The following is a 24,157-nucleotide window of genomic DNA, read 5'->3' on the forward strand; positions in this document are numbered from 1 at the left end:
TGAATTAAAACATCAGAATTATATTTTTAATTGTCTTTTTCTTGTATATTAAAAAGAGATATTTGTAAAATGGTTTATATACTTAATTATTCTTAATTTAAAACAAAATGTAAAAAGTGGAAGCTTGGTAATCATAAGTTAGACTTTCTTTTTTTTTATTTTATTAATCTCTTCATTTAGGACTTCCGAGTTTTCAAAAACAAAACAAAACGTTTTTGAAATTTTACCTGACTGTAACTTTATGTGTAAACACAATAACTCAAGGGAATGCATGTATAAAATTTAATATGGACCTAAATACCAAGATTGATAAATTTCTTCCAAATTATGAGATTGGTATGATTGTATTCTTCAGTAGGAAATTTATCTGTTTACTCATTACTTATCTGACCGTCTATTATCAAGAAAGTTTTGTAATTATTTTTCGCATATTAGGATTTTACTAAAAAACGCTCATTTATAATTTTAATTAGATATTTAATTAATTAAAATTAATTGAACATTTAAGATAATCATAAAATATTTCCGCATCGTGCAATAGCATACAATATTTTTACAGATATGTAAAATTAAAAAAATATTTGGAGTGGACTACTCGAAATTTTCTCAAGCACACTTTAGTAAAGTGGGATGCTCCTAATCCCGATCATAAGCCGAGGGATTTTAAGCCAAGGGAGCGTCTCTTGTTTTAGCAGCGCCAACTAGGGCCAAGAGTACATCTTAGCAAGCATCACATTCGCTTGCACAACCCCTTTTTCCAGGGGAGCACATTCACACTTCTCACAGATAGAACAGATGAAAAACAACCACGCCCGAGCCGAGAGTCGAACGCAATACTTCCAGGTCAAGGGGAAGGCGCGCTACTCCTATGTCAGGACGCCTGGAAGCTTAGATTTCAATACTATGTATCAAATTTCTCAATTTCGAAGCCATTGTATTCATATTTATTTGGATAAATGTGCAGATAATTGTAAATGATTTCATTCCAAATGTGAAAAGAATTTTGAAATTTGGTGTAAAACGCGCATGGAATTATCAAATTTTATCCGCTTAATCAAAGCCTTTTGGGTTTCTCTCAGGTTCACAGAGAGAAAGATATTATTTCAAAAATATTTATTTCGTAATTACAATTCCATTTAGGAGTAACAACATTAGGAGTAACAATTATATATATATATATATATATATATATATATATATATATATATATATATATATATATATAAACAAATCACCATAGAAACGTTTCTGTGCATTTTTACAATTACACTTAATTCAATGCTTCGCTAATTAAAGAATTGCAAAATATTACTAGAAATACTCAGGAGAAGACTTCATGTATCACTGAGAATTCCATTCACACAGAGGGAAAAAAATATTAAGTAAATTAAAGATGCGGAAAAAAAAAATTCAGAATGCGAAAATAGGCTTAACCATCTCTAGATAGGTAATAACTGTGACTCACCTATGGAATTTGATTACTATATCTTTCAAAACAATTATATTACAAAAATTATCGTTGTATTATCTTAAAACTCAAAAGATTGTCTTTTTAAGGAAATCGTCATCATTTCTATACATTTTATTTGTTTAGTAAATATTTTAATGTATTTTAAGTAATTTAATACACAATCTATAATAATGTTTCCTCAACATTGTTATAGATTGTGTATTAAATTACTTAATACACAATTTTGCTTTTGCCAATGTTAAAATTAAGATAAAAAATATCTTTCTTTGCACGTTTGCACCGAAATAGCACTTTCACGCCAGTTTTTACTTCGTAGGTTATACATTTTTTAATTTAAATCCACAGTAATCTGTAGCATAATAATTCATATAAATTCATGTTTTCTAACTGTATTAAATAAGAATGTGAAATTAAAAAATACCTTCTATAAAAATTGTTTAGCGGTCTAAAATCTATACAATATCAGTCAATAATCTGGACGAAGAAGCAGGCTAAATGTGGCTATTAAATAAAGTTTCATATGTGAAACTTGCTGCGGTTTCGATTTGTAGTATTTATATTCATAAAGAAAGACAGTCTAACTTGAGATGGATTTTGTTATTTGAGGCCTATATACAATTTTAAAATAAAGATTATAAGGCATTATCGTTATATTAAATTCTTATACAGAAAAAAAATTGATACAAAATTTGACTTGCGTCCAGAAATTTAGTTTAAAATGAAATTGTAGCTAAAACTAAAAGAACTAGTCTCTAACGTGTTGCGATTTTGAATTCTTTGTTAGCAAACGCTCAGATACACTGATATAAAGTCAGTGGGAAATAATTCTAGAGTCTTTCGAACTCAAAGAGATCTCAAACGACGAAATTCATCAAAATAGCGAGTTCGGATTTTTGAAGAATTTTTCCGTATAAGAGAAAAATATACGATTTATTTTTGTATATTAGGCAATAAAAATGCGTTTTTCGAATTTAGTGAAATCAAAAAAGATAAAAATTAATCAAAATTTAGTGGTCAAATTTTTTTAACGACTACTCTAATTTCTCTTTAAACATGTAAAACATGCTCATTTTTAGAATCCCTGTAAGATAAACGATATTAACGAAGTTTGACAGTGCTGTTTTATTTTCTGAATGCTGTAGAATGCTTCGAACATATCGTAGAAATATCGTGGAACATTTCTTGCTATTCCGTTTGCTGCTTTCACCTGAAATATCAGATCTGAATATAAATTTCTTTGCAAAGAAACGCTTATGAAATTCTCTTAGAAACGTGTCTTCTCTTAAGGTGTACGTACACACTTGAAGATTTTTTTTTTAATTTTAACTTTAAAAATCCAGTTTTTTCACAGTAGTTTATTAATATATGTTTAAACTCATTTCAGTGAGAAAAGACCATATTACACTAATTATTAATTAATTAAATAATATTTAATGAGCTAATTAGCCTATTTTTTGAAACATGATATCTTAAATTCTAATTTGTACAGACACACAATTTTAGTTTGAAATTATGCCTAATATTAGTCTTCATGTTGTCTGCCTCAAACAAGTTATAAAAATGTATAGTTTTTTTAAACAATTTTTTCATCAACGATGAATAGAAAAAGCGAGATTTTTTCTGTCATTTTAACTTTTAAACAGCTATTAAAAATTTATTTCTATAAATATAACTTTGATTGAGGCACAAAACATCCGCTATATCACACAGATTATTTTGATATATAAATAACTGTACTTGCTTAATTTCTTGTTGAGTTATGATTGTTTGAATGAAGCAACATAGTGGAAAAATATCATTCTTCATAAAATGAGTTTTAAAAACACCGTAACTAGAGTTTTTAATGAAAGCGCCTCAAGAAAAATAATTATAACTCAAGAAATATTTCGAATATTGACAATATTTTGGTATCGTTTGAAAGCTAAAGGATCAGAGAACATTATTAAGTAATAAAAAAAGATTCGATATTTTGAACGATTTTCGAAGATTCAAGTGTGTACATACACCTTAATAGGAAGATCTTCGTTTGAAAAATATAATTCCAATTATTCTTCTAGATGTATGTTTCATTTTTTTTTATATGTAGTGGAGTTATTCTGTGATATCTGTTGCTCTTGTATGATAATGACAGTTTTTTGTATTAACTCTTCTTTTTTTCTTAACAGTAATACCTAAAAGACTCATGAGACTATCCTAGCGAACAATCGCCATTTAAGAAGATATTCTATATATTTTTGCATTTTTTCATTTTAACTTAACTTTTATTTAGTACTTTTATCATTTTAACTAGCGTACAATCAAAATTGTCATCTTTGTTACAAGACTAGCAGTCTATAATTAATTTTGAGTATATAATTCCATAATGTCTTCTTAAAAAAGTGTCTATGATTTTAATTCCATGTAAATATGTTTTTTTCTCTTTTATCTTTAATTAGGAATCTTTATTTAGTTTACACACAGATAACAGTTTTGTAAACGGAGAGAGGCTGCATCTGTAAACATAAACGTTTCTCTGTAAGTGCAACCTATTATCATCATTTGTTTTTAGGTATTTCCTCCTTCATTTTACCATTCGCTGAAATGTTAAATATAGTTGCCCATATATTTTGATGGGATTCTCTGTAGAGATTCCGTGGATAGCTTATCGTATTTTTCGTTCTTCTCTTCTTTTCCTGCCATCTTGTGCCCCTCCAAGAAAGGTAATTCAGTATAATAGGGACCATGGGCGCAGGATAGTTTTATGTTGTATCAAATATAGGGATGATATCTTAAAGCCAGCCTTTCGAAGAATGCAGTTGATTCTAATTTTATTTTTATTGGTAATTATTCTCTCTTATCAATAGATTTATCTGGTCAACGAATTTCTGGAAAATGAGGATTTTCCATATATATATATGTGTGTGTGTATTAACTACCCAATTCTCCGAACCGTAATCTCATACAGTATATGTGTGGTTTTATTGGAATGGAAATTCGCTTCCCTCCTGATATGAATTGATATCACTCCTGATATGAACTCCTTATTAATTGAATAAGATATGAATTCTTCTGAGAAAAAATTTTTAAGTGGTAAAAAATTGTACAGCAAATATGAAATAAGGTATTGTTCCGAACTTTTAAAATATTTGTACTGAAACATAAAACAATTTTCAGAAGTAGGGATGTCCTCCAACGGCAAAATTTTGACCGTGCAAATCAGAACAAGATAATATTATTTTTGGAGTGTTGAATGAATTAAATTTGAGAATGCAATAGAAAAGAAAACAATGATGGCACATCTTCAACAAGATACAAACATTTATTGGAATGTCAAACAATATACAATAATTGGCACGATATTGTGTTTTTTACAAAATTTTCATCGTGAATTGATCTGATTAAATACATTTAACTAATATTCAATCTGATAAATCGTAAATCAAGCATACATACAGAATTCTAAATATTAAATTCACATTATATTACACAAAAATCATGATTTCATAACGCAATCGAAAAATCACTTTAATGTAATTTAATGATTTAGATAAGAAAAGTGCTTGCATTTGCCTTTTCGTAAAGAATATATTTTCTAAGTAAAATTTCGAAAAACTCTTTATTTTTAGTTTTAAAGAAAATGTAAAACACTTAAATACGGTGCGGTTCACGCGATATATACAATATTCAAAAAGAATATCGCGTGCATTTGAATATTTTTGGAAAATTTTCATTTTAGTAACAAATTACTACATATTTTTTTTATTTAAATATATATTTAATTTCATAAAAGTGATGAAAATCATACATATGTAATAAAGGATTAAGAAATATAATTACTTCTGCATATTAATCTTAAAATTAATTATTGACCAAAAATTAAAATTAATTATCTGTAAAATTGACAGAAATGAGTGTATAATTTGTTCTAAAGTATTTTTAGCCTTAAATGAAAAAATGTTGATTGAAATATTGGCAATATTAAACGTAGTAAATATTCAATGAATCACAATTCAGGAACGATCATAACCTACTTCGAAATAATACTTTAATATATCATGTGAATGCATTTAAAAGTTCCAAATGCACTCAGTAACAGAAATAATTGATTTAAACATAGGTTGGAATTTACCGGTTTCATTCTAACCTAGAGTAAATACATAAGAAATGCCTTGAAATCCTTATCTATAAATGTTATGACAAGCTCTAGCTTGTTAGAAGTTAAAAGTTCAACAGTAAGGCTACTATATTCACCTTGGTGAGTAAATGTCAGTCTCTGTAGCATTTATTTTCATTTCTTCTTAAATGTTCACAGAATACACATCACATTATATGCTTTAACAATGATACAAAAACAGTGGAAACTGCTGCTGCCGAAATCTGTTGTGGAATTTTCGTAATCGAATAAAGTAAAATATGTATTTTTATTTTTGGAAAGTCAGAAAAAAATCTCATAGATTTAAATTTGGAAAATATAATTAGAATTAAATTAATAAATTACAATACAATTTTAAAAAATGAAATTTAGTAAACATTTCTTTAGTATTTTTTTCTATTTTCACAAGAAAATCAAAAATAAATTATATTTTAAAGTAGTAAAAATTATGAATATTATCTGTTAGAATAAAAAATATTTTTTATACTAGCAGACGATAAATGAAACTCAGACAGTATTCATAAATCACTATTTCCCAATTATTTTTCTGAATTTTTTCTTTTTTCTGAAGGGATTCTTCATTTTAACTTAGAGGATTTAAAGTAGCATGGAAAAAGTTAATAGGTTTTTGGTTGAAAATTTATAAAATAGCAACAACAATGATTAATTCCGTTTACAAGATAAAAATGTTAAATTATTGTTTTATTAGAGATGATTATACGATTAGATTGATGTTTTTAAGTTCAAAACGTTATGATGAAAAATACGTTTCTTAACCGGCGATTGCAAGCTCAGACTAAAAGTTTTTATGGAAGTAAGTAATTTTTAATTTTTCAAAACCAAAAACTTTTTAAAAAGCTTCGAAATAAAAAGTGAAATATTGCAATTTTAGTTGAGATTATATGCTTATTTATTAAATTTGTCTATAAATATTCAATTTTATAGATTAAAATTTTTTTAAAAATATTAATTATTAATTTTTATGATATTTTAAAAAAGTAAATGAAAAACTAATACCCACATCAGCTTTATTTTAGATAAATATTAATACAATAAGTTTCATTTATATTGAATGTTAAACAAATGTTCTTAACCCACCTGGCTTTGATAAAAGATAATTTGTAACAAATTAGAACATTTTTGCAATGCATGTATAATTAACTCGTTGCAAATTGAATTATGTACGTTTAAATACTGATGAACCATTTTATTTATGGTTGAATTTTGATTTTATTTACAATTTTTAAATCTCGAAGAATTTAACATTTTGTTTCCTTTACTAGTTTGCCAAAGAAAATCGTAAACATTTTCAACCATAAATTTTAAAATATTTCCGTTCTGTTTTGAGTATCAGGATTTGATGATACTTTGACAGTAACTATTCCGCTGCATTTCATTGGCAGATTTCATTAACTACTACAATATAATTTTTATTGTGTAAGTTCAGCAATTTATTAATTTCAATTTCAGTTAGAGATTTAAAACTTTTATCGACAATTTTGAACAATTTCAGGTTGATTTTTAGAAGAAAGTGATTTTCTCTTCATAATTTATGCTAATAGAATAAATCAAATCCAGTTTAACTTTTATTACAAAAAAAAAAAAAAAAAAAACCAGAGAAATTTATAACTTTATCAAAAATGAGTTACGAATTGGGTTTTCGAAATAACATTGCACAATTTAAAAACTATTTGCATTAAATTGTTGCGGTTTTAAATTAACTTGTCTCCCAAGATTACTCTACAGTAATCGACTCGACATGAAAATACTTCCATACTATCGTATGGACTAATTGTTTTTCTTTTGCAATAAAATATTAAAAACGAAATGCTGATTGGCAACTTAACTTTAAAAGGTTCCATTCTTTTTTCAGAATTTATTAGCACGCACTTCAGAATAGAATTCCACAATAGATTTTGGCAACATTTCACAAAAATGAGATTGCGAATGGCAGTTGAAAAACAAATCATGATATAAATATTTAGACAACACTGTTTCTAACTATTATACGAAACATAGTACAGTGTTAACCCGTGCTCGTTCACGATTCAGTGCGGGTTTTTATAACATAAAACTTCTTCTTTCTTCCAATATATATATTTATATTTATTTATATGTATATATTTATACATCATGAGCAGTTTATCATTCATAATTTACAAACCTCGTTTTGCTCATGATTTAAAGTTCTCGAGACAAAACAGGACTGTCTAAGATACTTTGCAGCATACTGTGTACACAAAAAAATTTCATCAAGACATCAGATGCTTTATTTAACAGCGTCTTTCCTTTTTTAAATGCTAAAAACCATTCTTGGACCACGACTTGACAATACTGAAGAAAGCATGACAGCATTTCATCGCAAAAGCAAGTATCGTTTGACGTTGCGATGTTGCCACGCGATTGATAAATCATATTTAGAGAAAAAGGTCAAATCATGCTTTTACGTGACATGCATCTAGAACGGAGGTCCTATTTGAAATCTCATGCGCTTTTTGTAAGCTGAAAAATGACATGACATAACATAGTGCTTAACGCAACATGCAATTAAAGGGGCCTCTGTGACATCAAAGTGATTCTATAACAATAGATTTTTTTCATCATTAACTAAAAAATAATTTATTCCTTCAAAATGATTTTAATCATAGCTCTTTGTTTCAGACATCATTTTTTAAAATAAGAAACAAAAAATTAGTTCCATTAATTAAACGATCAAGCTAAGATATATTAATTGAGAAATGCTTATAAAGTATTTCTAACAGTGAGAAAAATAGAATTATATTCAATCTAAAAGAAAACAATAGGTTAAAATATGTTATACAAGATAACAAAATATTCTCCTTTTATTAACAAAACAGAATATTTTTTTTATCCGGCGAAATAAATTCTTAGACTGTTTTTCTTTTCTTTCTTTTCCTGTAAGCCAAATGTTTGTTAAATCGAAATAACACATAATGAATTAAATTAAATCAACATGAACTGTTTTCAGATTTCTAGAATGATTTTTTTCAAAATATTTTTTTTTCTGGCAATCTTCCCGTTTATATGAAAATATTCGCAAATTTTTCAGCAACAAAGATGAATCCAGAAAATTCCTGAAGAGTTTTCTTTCTCTGAATTTTTTCATCTTTGGATTTGAAAACATTCACATCATATGCTCTAGAAATCCTTTGTGTGTATTAAAACATCAAGTGTTAAAACAAAATTTAATGATTTCTTAACCACGATTACATTATTTTCTATCAAATGTTCATGGGAATGTATACTTAAACATTCACTAGAAGTGCTTTATTTATTGATTCATTAAATTTTCTTTTAACTGTCGGGATTAAAATGTTCTGAATGCTTACACTTAGTAGTACATTGTAAATACATTGTATTGTATTGTATAAAATGTATCAATACTGTATTTGAATATTATGGAATGTTGCATGTGGGCATATATACAACATTCGGCGGGGATTATAATGTGCTTGGTTAAGAACATCTATAAATAGCAAAGGACAGAAAGAGGCTATAAATAGCGAAGGAATTTGAAATTAACGAAATTAATATTTTCAGAAAAAAAATCATCGTCAGTTTGAAAAACATTGATTTTATTTTACAAAAAGTATCGAATTCTGTTACTTTAAATAATGGAAATACTTCTAAAGAATAAATAAAATAATTTAGACCAATAAAATTTTAGTTCCGGCTTTTTAAAGAAAAGTGTTGCAATTACCTAATAAAGGAATAGCCAGAGATTTCAATCTGCGGCCTTCAAATATCTTTGGGAGTACTAAGGACGTTTGACGATATTTCTATGCCTATAGGATATTGTACAATATAGATCTTTGTCCACTAAGTCATGAAAAGTTAAAGTAGGTCATGTGATCGATTCTAATTTGTGACATACAAATGCGCTGGTCTGTCACAGGTGCGCTCATTGCTCGCTCTGATGAGATGCTGCGTTCTTTATCATGAATATAGAACTCTCTATATACAGTGCACATATAATACAGCGATATATTTCTTAACTTTGGGTTACCCTTAAGCAAATGCTTAGTATAATATTAACATAAATGTAGTTCTACTAAAATTTAGGCACCAATACTCTGTCTAAAATTCAAATTTTGAATTTTACATAAACTGAAAAAAAATCAAAATATAATTTTAAAAAATCAATGTAAAAAATACCAAAAATAAAGTCTTGAGGAGCAATAAAATTGTTTTTAGGTAAAATTATATTGTTAATTAACTCATTGAAATTATTATTACAATTCTTTTTAATATAATTTTTTAAAAAAATCGCATATAAATTATTTAAAAAAAGAAAGCGACTATTGCATAAACTGGTGTCGTAACTTTATTTTGCGTTCCTACAAAAATACTTTTTATTAAAAATTTCAGTATCTATCTAATAATTTAGTTATGCTAGTCATAATTCTTGGATCACTGAAATCATAATTAATCAATCAATTTTAAGAAAAAAATTAAAAAATTCTTCATTTCAATCTTTTAAACAAAAAAAGACTTTCACTTAAATAGTTTGATATATATATAATTAATTTTTTCTAGTGCATTTATTTCATTATAAAATTTCATTGGAATTCATCAATTAAATTTCAAAAAAAATTTCTTTAAAAACAGCTGTTTCTGTTGGAGTGATTAGTTTCTTATTTAATATTTAAAATAAATTAGCTTTGAATAAAAAATATATATAAGACTAAGTATGTGTTTTTGAAAAAATTTAATAAGCGGTCTAATTAAATTTAATTATATGACAAAAAAATTGAAATTAGTTGTAATTAAAAAAAAAACTGAATAGCTTTGAAATCCAAAAAATCGTTTTAAAAGCCTCATCTAATTTTAGAAATCGATATGATAAAAGCGATGAAGAACGTCCACACTTAGAATAACATTGAAATAAAAATCACAAATTCCTAAAAAATACCAATTTTATAGAAAAATATAAATTGGTGCATCATTACTTTAAAATGTTTTATTATCAAGATAATTAGCTACTGTTTATTCATTATATAACAACGTCTAATGACTTTTTCATCAAAAATATTTCTAATAAATGGCATAAATCTTCATAATAATACTCAAAATTTATTTGGCTCTGTTTTCAAAATTTTCAGTAACTTATTTTTATTAAAATATATTGACACATAAATTAAATCACGGATAACTATTTTAAAAAGCAATCTTAAAAATTCTAAATTTAAATTTGCATTAAATAAATTTATTAATGCATAAATAGCAACATACATTAATTAAATTATGAATTTTTTACTTTTGCTTAATAAAAAAGACTTAAAACGTTAATATTAGAGAACGACAAAAAGTTTTCTTGCAGCCCTTTGATATCAGCGTGGAAATAAAAACATTAAGAAATACACTTTTTCATTTCTTCAATTTTTTTCATGTCTTTTAGTTTACTTTTTTACCACAATAATATTTGTATCATTTTTATCACTGATATCGGTTTTATGCCACAAAAGTACGCAGCTATATGTTTTTAACCAAATGCACTGTATTTAAATAATTAAATAAATTAAATCCAGCTGTTTTCGCAGCTGCGAGTCAGAGGACCTATTCTCAAGAGTTACCTTCATGATTAACTTCTGATTCAAGGAATTCAATGTCAGTCTCATTAAAGTTGTATTAGAATAGAGTAAAACTTTCACAATTTTTCTCTTGGGTTGAAAGTACGATATTTCATCGGTTTAATCTATTGGTAGGTAAAAAAAGTAATATTTGCCTCTCGCAGTATCGTCCAGCAAGGAGAGAAAAATATTGCACAAAAATAACGAAGAATACAATGTGCAATCATATCAGTTGCTTACAGTGTTTCGTATCAACTGTTTCTCAATAGCTGATTTGCTCGTAATCTTTAATGATAACCTCTTTGGCATCGATAAAACTGCAAAAGTTCCTTAGTTTACAGAAACTATTCTTTCTTGTACCATAATACTTTATGATTCACAAAAATGTGGTTATAAAACAATTCTTTTTTTCAATTGACACTTTCTTACGTCTGTCATTTTATTCATATTACTAAATAAATTCCAGTAATGAGCAATTATGTTCTAGTCCTTCAGAAGTATTTCACAGCTACCACAATACTTTCAGTCCTAAGAAGGTTTATGAATCTTGGTCATTCTTTATCCTTCACAACCTCAAGCTACCGGGTTTACGCCCGCATAACCATCGAATGGACCCGAAACATGGTTCTGGTTCAGCAAGCCACCCCTGGAGGAAAGAGAGGAGTTGCTGTTGCCAGTGTTGCAGTTGACGTCAACGTCCCCTGCGACACTGATATAGCGGTTGGGGGTTCGATTGTGTCCAGGGTTGCCGCTCATGTGCTGAACCAGAGCACCAGGATCCAATGAGAGGTTGGACTTCTGGTTGGCTGAGCTTGATGGATTATTCAAATGGTTCTCATTTTCACCGACAGCAGGTGCCATAGGTAAGTCATCCAAAGATTTGATACTCGACATGCGGTTCATTTGTTTACTAGCATTACCAGTTGCCACCATTCCATTCATATGCTGGAATTTTTTTCCTTTGGGGTTGACGATTTCGGTTTCAAGGTCATCAGTTGGTACCTGTTGGAATAGAACAATAATAATATTGCATTATATTTCTGTTTTGGAATTTTTTTAGGAAAATGGATTTTTGAAAATGAAACTTGCAAAACCAATGACATACTTTTCTGTACAACCCAGAACAGACGGAAAAGTTTTTTAGGATTGTCATAAATTTAAATCGGTAGTTAAAAATGATTTCTTTCTTCGTGTTTATAACCTAAATTCACGATATATTTTAAACAATCTATTTCTTATATATCAATCAGAAATAAAACGCTGGAAAACGTCAAATGTTATTTGTACATGGTATATTAATGAAACAGAAGTTCGATTAGGAAAACAATTAAATCAATTAAAAGCATTAAAATAAGATGCTGATTTCCACAATCGTAGATTCAACGGAATATTGATTTTATTTTTAACTGGAAGACCATTCGATTACTGAAACATGAATACATGCTCTTCTACTGGTGATGTTTTTTCAAGAAGCTCAAAATAAATGGCATGGTAGAACGTGAGAAAAACTTAAATTGCCACTGAAGTATGATCATATATCTTTGATATTTTATATTCTAGAAATTTACAATTTTGGGACAGTAAAGAAGGTAAGGACATTCAGAAGGATTTAAAGATATATAAATTAGAATCAGATGGATAATTTTTATATAGGATATGTTAGGTGGTGAGTATATTCCTCTTGTGGTAATAAAAGGAACATACGATAGAGAGAAGGTGTGTTGTGAAAATAATACAACAAAAAGAGATAGTGAAAGATTAAAAATGCTATACCAATTAAAGCAGAAGTTAGTGAATCTTGAGATTCATATGATGGCCTCCCTCAATCAATTCATCCTATGATGTGTCCAAATAAGTTCATACCGTCTTATTGTAATGTGTTGGCTCACCGTCTCTGAAATCCTAATTTTTGGTGAATACCTGCACAAACTGTGACCTCTAAATTTTCTAGAGTTTTTTTCTTTGCAGGATACATGAAGAATCATTTTACAGAAATACAGTGTTGATCAGCGAAGACATCGTTGCGAAAGTGACTGCAATAGCTGCATTTATTTGGGAGAAGTTTTTAAAAAGGTCCGAACTTTTGCTAGATGTCTTAGAGCTTGTATCTTTATCTCAAAAGGCCATGCTCAATGAATTTTAAATGTTTGGTATGCACCCAGTAAAATGTTTTGGTTTAGCCTTTTTCCCCTATGCTAAACCATGATAATTTGGCAGTAAAAAAATATTTTTTTTTTTTTTCAGAATAGTGGTCTACCTACGTTGTGCACTTTATTTTATAACTTCGTTCTTATGATATTATTATATTACAAAGATTTCAACAACGTTCGAATCTGAGTTTACAGATACATATTTTTGAAAAATATAGATTTGATTGATATACCTTTAGAGTTGTTAAGAGAAATTTTTACTCATTTTATATATCCTTCTCTAGGAAATTGGAAGCATTCTTTGATCAAATTAATGGATCTTAATCTTAAAATTTAACATTAGAAAGGTTTGAACCTTCATCAACTAAATTTGGCAGTTGTAATCTGCATATTCGTAGCATTTGATTCATTTTATTTACTCACATAAAATTGTGGATGCCAACAAGAAAATAAAAAAAAAATTAATAAAAATACTACTGACAAAAAATATAAAGATCAACCAATTCAGTTCAGGCTCACCTGAGTATACCCCTGTTTCCTCATAGGGGTGCGGTTAGGGGTCCTCTCTCCGGAGGTCCCCCATTGAGGCTCCGTCGGAGTATCTGGGGTCATGAAGTTGGTCTCGGAGACTGTGGTCGGCCTCGTCGAGGGAGTGCTGCCCCTGTCTTCCATCTCCAGAAACTGTTCCGTGGAGGTCCTGCTCGGGCTGGACATGAGCTCCGTGTTCAAACTGTAGGAAGAGTGAGGGGTCGGTATTAGATAGTCTTCGGAGCCGGGAGACAGGAGAAGGCCAGGATCGGGTCGCTGTACCTAGAGGACGAGACAAGGACCGCTAGTGAACTAACGTGAGAGAGGACAGGCAGTGACTATGGACCATGCAGTCACACATCTAGGGAATGCTTCATGCTCTAACTCTAATTTTTCTGCAGGAAAAGTAGTTAAACGTGCAAATAGGAGAATAATGCAACCTGCTCCCTTATGCGAGAAAACATAGCTTGAACTTTTATATATTAAAGCATGCGATCTTGAAAATAAGTCAATTTTTTAAACATGCATAAAACGATAATCTGACAAATATGTTAAAAATGTCATTGTCCTATACTTCTGTAGCTCTCCAATGAAATTTTACTATCTTTCAAGAGCATAAAACCATTGCTGATTTCTAAATTTCAATTTTTTCAACTTCAACACCGAACAATGTTTTTTGGTATAGGTAGAAGCGAGGACACTCGGCAAAATTCTATATTATCATTCTAAAATAATTTTGGGCATAGACGAATATAAACCACAAATATAATTTTTAGGAATTACATGATTATTACATTAACATACTAAATATATTTTAAAGTCATGACAATATTTGAGCAACATGGACATCTAAAGTGAATTTATATTTAATACTAAATTTTAATATCTAATTCCAAAACCTTGAGTAATGCTTTTTGCCATTTTTACATAAACATGCTAAAAAAGGGGGAAATTAGTAATAGATATACTAAATAATGCAGTTCAGATTTAATTATTAATTTAAATTGAAAAAGAATGTATTAATTAGTTAATAGATTCTACATTAAAGTTTTTCGCGTTATTGGCAATTTGATGCATAAAAATGTTATGTAAATATAGAGAGATAGAGAGTTGGATATATTGCAGAAATTCAGAATAATTTTTTATTTATTAATTTACACTGATTATAAATTAATAACATATTTGTTCGTCCTCATTTCTTGGAATGAAATAAATAATGTCAGTAATGACATATCTATTAGCCCTTCTGTAATTAGATTGAATAATATAAAATTTGTGGTTTTTCTAGAATAAATATCTGGTGGAGGATAATTCAAAGATCCACATAAAACATGCGGAAAATGGACTTACTATTATTTAATCGCTTTTTTCCGAAAGAAAAAAAAATGCTTCATATTTTTTCAGACATTTCCTTTCTAAACTTCTCGAATACATAAAATAATATTTTTATTTTTCGAATAAAAAGTAGCCTTTTCATAAAAAAAAGAAAATATATTTACATATCTAGTTGATTTCTTTGATCCAGTTTTGTTGACTTAAAACATAAAAATTCGCACCAAATTATAACCCTTACAGACGATAAAGTATTAGCATTCTATCCTTGAACTTTGTTTTCTAAGTGTATAGGGTAAGCGAGCATTTTTATTCCTTGCACAGGAGCAGCCATAGGTGCAAAACACTGGCTTAAGCATTGAATGATTAAAAAAAACAGCCATACAAGCATCAAGCGAAATTTCTAATAGATGTTATAAAATGACAATTACCTGCAAACATCCAGCTCCGTCCTCTTCCCCGGGTCTCATGACAGTGGTGTCCCTCTCCATGGAGGGTGCCCTCTGAAACACAGGGAGGGCTGCGTTGATTACATCCGGATCCTGTAATTTAAAGTGGAAATTAGTTTTCTCTAACTATCATTCGCATAGACAAGTAAAACGGCTGAAAATATGTAATTTTTTGGCATTTCAGAGATTCAGTGATTTCAAATGGGCACTCAAATTGACTGTATATCAGTAGTGAATGGCAACTTCTTTCTTACTTAAATTTTGAGAAATGTATTTACTGAATAAACGATTTCAGTTTTGATTTAAAGTTATATCACAAAGAATATCGACAAAATTTAATAAATTTTCTATTTTGAAAATTGATGGCATGATGATTAAATTAAAAATCCCCAGGAAATCTCCTTGAATATTTTGATTTTAACATATGAGCTTGAAAATAGGATAATTGAAGGCATGTATGACAGTATATCAAATCAACGAAGCATTTAACTTAAATTCTATTCAAATGAACAAATTAACTTTAAATATGTTAGAACTACATTTGTGATTCATTGTTTTAGCCTTTTACATTTACTCAGTTTTATCCTTTTTGCCTTCCATTTAGGTTGTCATTGTTTATACAATATGGCAATACTTTAATTTTTAAGGTAGTTTCAATTTCTAGACGAGAAGAACTCCCTTCTGAATCAATACAGTCTTGGGTACTTTAGAAACTGATTATTTCTATTTGGATATTTTTAAACATTCTTTCAATGCTGTTTGTCATATTAATGAAATATTCTTTACATTCGAACATCTTTAATTAAAAAAAAAAAAAAAAACGTTGTTCTGTGACTAATATTTTGAATATCATTATTTAATCCACGTTATTTCAGTGGCTGCCTCTTGAAAGATCCCACAGCCAATGATTCCCAAAAGCCGATTGGTTTAACATAAAAAAATTCGAAACCTTGATAACTCAGTGAATTTTAAACACAGTAAGATAAAAAGAATTGTTTAAAACATAAAGTCTTAGTGTAAGTCTAGAATATTTTATGAAATATTTCTTAGATACAAAATACAATAAATTATTTTTGGCCAATTTTGAAGGCAAGAGTGTAGTTTTTTGTACTATAGGCATTTGCTTTGCTACAGTAATAACAGCATCGATTTCTTTCATTTCTTCTGAGAGTTTCTTTGGTTAGGAATTGAACGAGGCTAATAGACCCAACATGAAGACGTGACGATCGTGCTGCCATCTGTACTCACCTACTTCGAATTATTTTTTCTTTTCTTTGCTGGAACGCATTTGATAAATCTATTGTTTACTAACACAATCCCGCACACTTGATTCTCTAATTCGAATAATACAGACACTCTAAGATTCTCTGCAATGACAGATTTCTGTCTAGACAGACTTGGAAGCTGTTTAGGGCCTCTAGGCCGAGTAGGGGAAGCAACAAGTCAATTAAATAGCTTTATTTTTCTAATAAACTTATTTAAATAAGTAGAAATATTTAATACTTATTATGCCAAATAAATAAGTTTGTGAAACATTTAAATTCTGTGAATTATAAAATATTGGGCAATGTTAATATTTTATCAAATACAATTGGCCAGGTTCTATTTTTTTTTTTGTAATTAAAATATTTAACAACAAAAATATATGGTTTAATAATATTATGCACAAATGTGGATGCCATGTAGTCTTCATTCTTAATCAGCCTAAAGTTGCAAAATGTCTAAATCCGTTATTGATTCTCTGTAATATTCTATACAACTGTAATTCATTGCATGCACTGCGAGTACTTTGCAATATCTTCCTACCATAAAAAAGAAGAAAAATTCATTGACTGTTTCTATTAATTAAGCTTCTTAAACTGTTTCTCTCTCTCTCTCTCTCTGTTTGTACTCGGCTTTGGTAACCAGTTGGTTCGCCGCTTAAATATTGGTTACGAAAAATTTCACATCTTATATCTTTTTTATGTAATTTACTATTGTTATGCCTTCGTCAGTTTCTTTAAATTTCAAATTTTGATAGTTATGCAAAGTTTTTAATGCCTTACTGTTCATTGTGCTATGCGCATCCTTAATTTTTAGTCGCTTCGGATAAAATGTGTATTTTAATTTGAAACAGTAAATGACTAAACTTGAATTAATCCAGTAACATGTTTACTGAATCAAAGCCGTACTTTAAAAATATAAAAACAGGAAGAAAATTATTCATTTCTAAAGTTCGTAAGTTCTGTCGAATATATTTCACGAGTTATTTAATTAATTAAAAATAATTCAATAAAAAATTTATGATTAAATAAAAAAAAATGACATACTATAGTAAGAAAGCTAAACATCAGGCTCAAAAATCTATACAATAAAAGTGCTTAAATATGTGTATTTTTGCTTAATTCTTAATTTAAATCTTAGCTGTAATTAATAGAGTATTCAAAAATTCACACCTCATACTGGAACCTATTCAACATGAAAAAAATAAAGCGAATTTTCATAATTTGCTCATGGAAAAATGTCAGGATGAGATATTAGTTACAACAAATAAAGCCATTCGAGTTTCACTTTAACGAAGAAATAAATTATTGTAAAATACGCTTAGAATATTTTAAAAAAAAATTAGCATTATTGTATCATTGAAAAAATGATTTTTTGGCTATAATATTTTGGAAAATTTTCGCCGTAAACTTCTAAATATTGCTCAATTTTTAATTAATTATAATTCTATTTGAAATTTTTTAAAAAACTGCTCCATGGGGCTCATTTTTAATTTCCAAAGCTCATATGTCCAAAGTTCGATAATCCAGATCAGACGGTCTGGCCTACAGAGCACACGCATGCGCACACACACACACATATTCTCTTTTATTAATAGAATAAATATAAATTTATTCAAAAATGCTCTTAAAATTTGAAACCTTCAAATGCATTCGAATCAGGCAAGATAATTTTATTTTTTACTAGTCGCCTCTGGCGACCAGCCGGTTCGTCAGTATTACCGCTAGCTACAATTTTCAGTTAAATATTTAAAGTAACTGGTCTCTTAATAGATTCTCAAACAAAACATTTTTAATCTTCAAATTTTAATAGTCATACCAAACTTATACTGTTGTTTAGATCGTTTCGTTCAATTTACTATATATATTTTGCTAATTTGTTGTCATTTCCGGTAAAACTTCAACTTTAATTTAAAGTAGAAATGATGAAGTTGGAAATAATATAAAGATATTTTTTAGTAAAACCAAGCGTTTTATTTTATTTATCATCTTTATTATTATTTATTTATTATTATTATTATTATTGAATATGAGTATTGCAAACAGAATCGCTCGGTATTTAAGTCTTATGTGAACTACAAAATATTTTTAATAATTTATGTAATATCTCAAACAATTATTCAACAACAATTTCTCAGATTCAGCATAAAATTCAGTTTTTAGTTTTGCTTTCAAAAGGATTGAAATGAAATCAATAAAAATATTTTGTTCCGGTCTATAAATATATTTCAAAAATCATGAAGTCTAAATTTAATACAGTAAGGTATCAGATTCTGAGAAATATTCTGGACACACCAAATTTTAAATAAATGAATGAATGTTTCTATTTTCCACGATCAACTAAGACTTATTTATGAAGTTTTGAATGTTAAAAATTTAGAAAAACTCAACATTTTCATAATCTTAGGCCAATTAATTTTGAGAAACCTGCGCGCTGATTGGCGTATTTTCTTTGAAACGATCGATGGAAAATCTAAAATTATCCTTTTTTTATTAAATAGTGATATTCAAATTTTCATAAATCAGTCAGTTTAAGTGATTGATTTAGTTGATTGGAAATTAACTCTTTTTATTTAATATATTAGTGTTTCAAGAACATTTTGTTATTCGTGATTTCTACAGCAGAAGCTTTATGTAAAATCAAAAATTCGTTATTTATTAGAGCATTTATTGAATCAAGTTACATAAAATATAATCATTTTCCATTTAGACCATTTTAGCAGATCTGTGGCTTACTAAAGGTTTACAAATTAGCTGTGTTGCGCTGATTTGAATGGATATCCTGTTCATATTAAACAAAACTTGCCTTAAAATAAAACTGATTTATTGGATTAATAATACAGAGAGTGTAAAAGATCATAAAATAATTTTTCTTGAATTTATTTTTTAGAAAAAATAATATTTTATATGTGTTTCATTTCCTACAGACACGTGCCGAAAATTATATTTTTGCAGATTTCATTTCCAAAAAGATTTAATTTATTTTTAATTGGAGCTTTAATCAATGTGATGGCAACACTTTGAAAAAAGTTAATTTTTTTCCCATGAATGCGAAACGTGCTCGTGCAGCTTAAATTTTATTTTTATTTTGTACGAAAAAAATTGTTGAAAAATATAGTTAAAATAATTATTTAAAAATTCATTAAAAATAGAAATTTAATTTTAAGGTTAAAACATTGGTATCATTTAAAAGATAAATTTTTGATCTTTAACTTCATGCAAAAATATTTTTATGCGGTAATATTTTCGGAAGTTATAGCAGTAAATAAAATTTTAATTAAAAATTCGAAAAAATAACCCCCAGGTGCACATTCCCGGCCTCCAAGGTATACACGTGCCAAATTTGGTAGCTGTAGGTTGAATGGTCTGGCCTGTAGAGCGCCAACACACACACACACACACATTGAGCTTTATTATAAGTATAGATATAGATGAAATCACAAGAAAAATTAAACCTAAACTTCTTTTATAAAAATTTATTGTGATTTTAAAATACTGCTGTTTAATTCTTAGTAACTTGTAAAATATGGAAATTGATTTTATATCATTGCAAACTATATAATTAAATTTACGGCAGCTAATTTGTACAGAACTTGTAAAAACTCTGTTTCCATTATTTTGAGAGTTCCATGTCTAGAGTTCTGAGATGATATACAAATATGCCATGAATGAAGTCTTTTTTGTTGCTGCTTTTGAAGTTTCCATTATTCCCGAACTTGAATTCATATTTTCAGGATTTTCAACAATATGTTCCATTTCAGTTTGCGATCGTCTGAGACATCATTTTGACAATAAAACATGTTATATAATATTTAGACGTTAAGAGAAGTCATTTTATTTTATCAGTTTTCGAATATATTTTCGCATAAGTTCCTCCGTTTCACTTACCTGCATACAGTAGCCGAGTCGTTCAATGATCGTAGTAAAGTTGGGTCTCTCATCTGGATGTGGATGCCAACACTGCATCATGATGTGATATCTGAGGGAAAAACAGAATTTCATCAATAATTATTAACACATAGAAAAACAATATTTCAAGAATTTAGAAAGGGAATTTCGTTTCCCGGGAAAGAAAATGATTTGATTTACGAAAGAGGGTGGCCAAGAAATATATATCTTATAATACAAATCACAAAATCTATCTTAATAATTATTGAGATAAAGGCACTGATCATAATGCTAATAGAATAAATGAATCAGATGGGGGAGAAAAATAAAAGAAACCAATTCAATGCATAAGTAAGAAATGAAGTAGTTTTTATTTATTGCTTCAAATTTCTGATTGCTCTGTTTTGATTTTAATTAAGTTTTCATAATATTGTAGTAGAAAACGAAGTGGAAGTAGTTTTTGCTTTGGTAATACAAAAATGCAATATATTTATAAATAATAAGCTATTTCCAGAGAAAATAATGCGAGAATATAGAGAAAAAGGCTTAGAGTTGTTCCGGGAACATATACAATCTATGAGTTAAACTCGTACCATATTTTTTAAGTCAGTGTCAGTGGATGTGAAAGATGGATACTTTGTTCCAGTGCTATTTACTCCCTCTTCGTCATTGCTTATAGCTAAACGGTTTCGAACTGAACACTGCTTAATACAAATTTTTTTGATATTCAAATGATAATTTGATTTCTCAGTTCAAAAATGAAATGGTAAAACAGCACGGCATTATTTCAATGCTTTAATTGTGAAGATAATTCTAGCAACTGACTGGCATACTTTTTGAATATCTCTAATATTGCCGCATTGAAAATAATCAATTGACTTCCATAGCCGAATGGTCATCACACTGGTCTTGTGGTCAAGAGATCGTGAGTTCGAGTCCCGCTAGATGCAAATAAGGTTCAAAATTTGTGTAAGTATTTTTACTTGATTTATGTGTTCCTTCATTTCGTATTCCAGAAGATTCCGGACCTTTCTTTAGTTTATCAGATAAATTCTCTGAACTTTTCTTACTGTTTCCAGAAAATTATTCTAGAACTTTCCCTGCTGGTATAAAAGCCGAATATCTCTCAATCATGGTGTTCTGAGTTCAGAGTTGAGCTAATAAATAGGTTTAGCTTTACTTCCTGTGTGTCATTGAGTTCCACACTAAAGTACCTACATGACAATATAAGCATAAAAGAAAAACACACACCCGTTTTAATCATAAAATAATTCCTAACGTTTGTGTAAAGATAAATTTGAATTATACAGGAAATTTCGGACATTTTTATAGTACAGTACTTAGTGTTCTTAGACCATAAATTCTAATCACTGCCGCCCAAATTTCACTTCCCAAGCTTTGATATCTGGAAAAAAGAGTAGAATCAACAATGAAGTAAACTTTTCCAAATGGATTGCAAAAAAATTTTTTCATCACATTTTGCCTTTAAATTTTACCCCTTTATTCGATAAAAATTACAATTAATTTTTATTACTAAAAAAATGCAAATAGAATTTCGCTTTATTAAGTTTAAAAGTTTTTGAATTTTCGTATTCACTCCGCAAGAATTGTCCATATATCATATAAATTCTCCGATGATATCGAAATGAAAAATTAAAGCACTCATTTCTAATTATGACGAATTTTCATCTAAGATCTAAAGATCACATTTAAGCAGTTAAGAACACGGCAACATTTCTCCCCCTGTTGCTTTTGCCCTTTAATATGAGATGGGGGAAGACAACATAGATGGTTGAAGAACATGTAGGATGAATGTTAGGATTTTTATCGTTTGGCTGTGCTTTTAAATAGCTTTATTCAAAATCTAGTGGATCGATGCAACGACATTCTCATTGCGGCTTCTCTGACTGCTGCAAGTTCTCTTGATTTTCTTCAGAGTAGAAAACAAATGTGGAACAATTGCCTCTGAAAGACATCTCGGAGTTCAATCTATTCGGACAAGGAATATCTGTATTGGATCGAAGTCACACCTCTACATAGACGATACCTAGGTATCTAATGATAAATTTGACTGATAGAGGATGTTACACATTATTTTGGTTCAAATTCTTGACTTATTAATTATTGAAGATGTGCTAGACCAGATGGATTAAATAAGATTTAATATTCAAATATTCAGAATGTATAGCTTCATGTAAATTTATATGATGTAATGTAAATTTCACAAAGAATTTGTTAATATTTGATGAGGTGCAGACACTAAAGTTAGGTTATAGTAATTTAACCGTTAACTATTATCAAGGTTTCTAATGGCTTGTCGATAAAAACTTCTTGATCAGTTTTCGAATATTATTTATTTTACTCGAGGCAATATCGTTACAAAGAAGCAATGCAAATAATATTGTTTTATCATTTAAATAAAAAAACGAAAGTTATTAAATGAAAGAACTGAAAATAGATAAATACAGACAAATAAACTCTTTGAATTGAAACTGAATAATAATAAAAAGAAAATTATCAGATTTATTCCAGCATTTTTTGTCAAAAAAGGAATTTCTCCTTCCTTTCAGTCTGGATTAAGTAAAAAAAATCAAATAAAACGAAGCAGTATCAAAATGTATCAATGTCTATAAAAGGTGCCCTGAAGACAGAACATTTTTCAAAATACCTAAGATCGTCAACTCAATCTTTTTATAGAAAACTCCATGTTTGAATATATCCATTAATATTTTTGAGAATATAATGGAACTATTTTAAACTTCATTAACTTTTTCCTGTCGCAGACTGTTATAATCATTCACAAAGAAAATATTTCTCTTTTAAGGCGTGATATTGTAATGGACATTGAAGAACCATCTCCAACACAGCAGACTTTTAATGTACATTTGTAACGCAAACTAATTATAGGAGGATAACATTTTAAAAAATCATTCGAAAAGAAATGTCATTAGGATATACAATATTTGCAAAAGTCTGCACATAGAAAATAAAAACATCTTTTAAATCTCATTAACTTCAAAGAGGTGGTTTGAGAAAACTGCGAGATCTAAAAGAATAATTTTTTCTCATTAAAAGGCGAAATAGATTTCTACGAAATATTTTGAAATTTATTCAGATAGCGAAAGAAACCAAATATTATTCAGTGGGAGCGCAAATTCACAGAAAGGTTCTTTCACTGTTGACTTAAATAAAAGCTTATACAGACTTGGTCCACTTTTTAATTTGAAGCATTTTCAGATTGAAAGCAAATATTTTGTTTTAAAAATATGTGAATTCGTTTGATTTTTTATCATGCTAATTATAAATTGATTCCGATGTTTGCATGCTACAGCAATATATCAAATATTTGTTTGG

The 24,157-nt window shown here is 28.5% G+C and overlaps 1 protein-coding gene across 2 annotated transcripts in view; it reads right to left on the reverse strand.

The window, feature by feature from the left end:
• Window positions 1-10,713: 10,713 nt before the first annotated feature.
• Window positions 10,714-24,157, reverse strand: part of LOC129978667 (leukocyte tyrosine kinase receptor-like) — a 227,768-nt gene continuing 214,324 nt past the window's right edge. Inside the window, exons 26-29 of one of the 2 annotated variants that reach the window (XM_056090653.1) lie at window positions 20,804-20,894; window positions 15,636-15,746; window positions 13,864-14,154; window positions 10,714-12,196 (exon numbers count right to left, since the gene is read on the reverse strand). In XM_056090653.1, coding sequence (XP_055946628.1) covers window positions 11,768-12,196; window positions 13,864-14,154; window positions 15,636-15,746; window positions 20,804-20,894 — 922 coding nt within the window. In that variant the 3' untranslated portion in view covers window positions 10,714-11,767. The remainder of the gene's footprint in view (window positions 12,197-13,863; window positions 14,155-15,635; window positions 15,747-20,803; window positions 20,895-24,157) is intronic. The other variant, XM_056090654.1, reaches the window with a different exon arrangement.

The sequence above is a fragment of the Argiope bruennichi genome, chromosome 1 (assembly GCF_947563725.1).
Source record: "Argiope bruennichi chromosome 1, qqArgBrue1.1, whole genome shotgun sequence".
In the NCBI taxonomy this organism is placed as follows: Eukaryota; Metazoa; Arthropoda; class Arachnida; order Araneae; family Araneidae; genus Argiope; species Argiope bruennichi.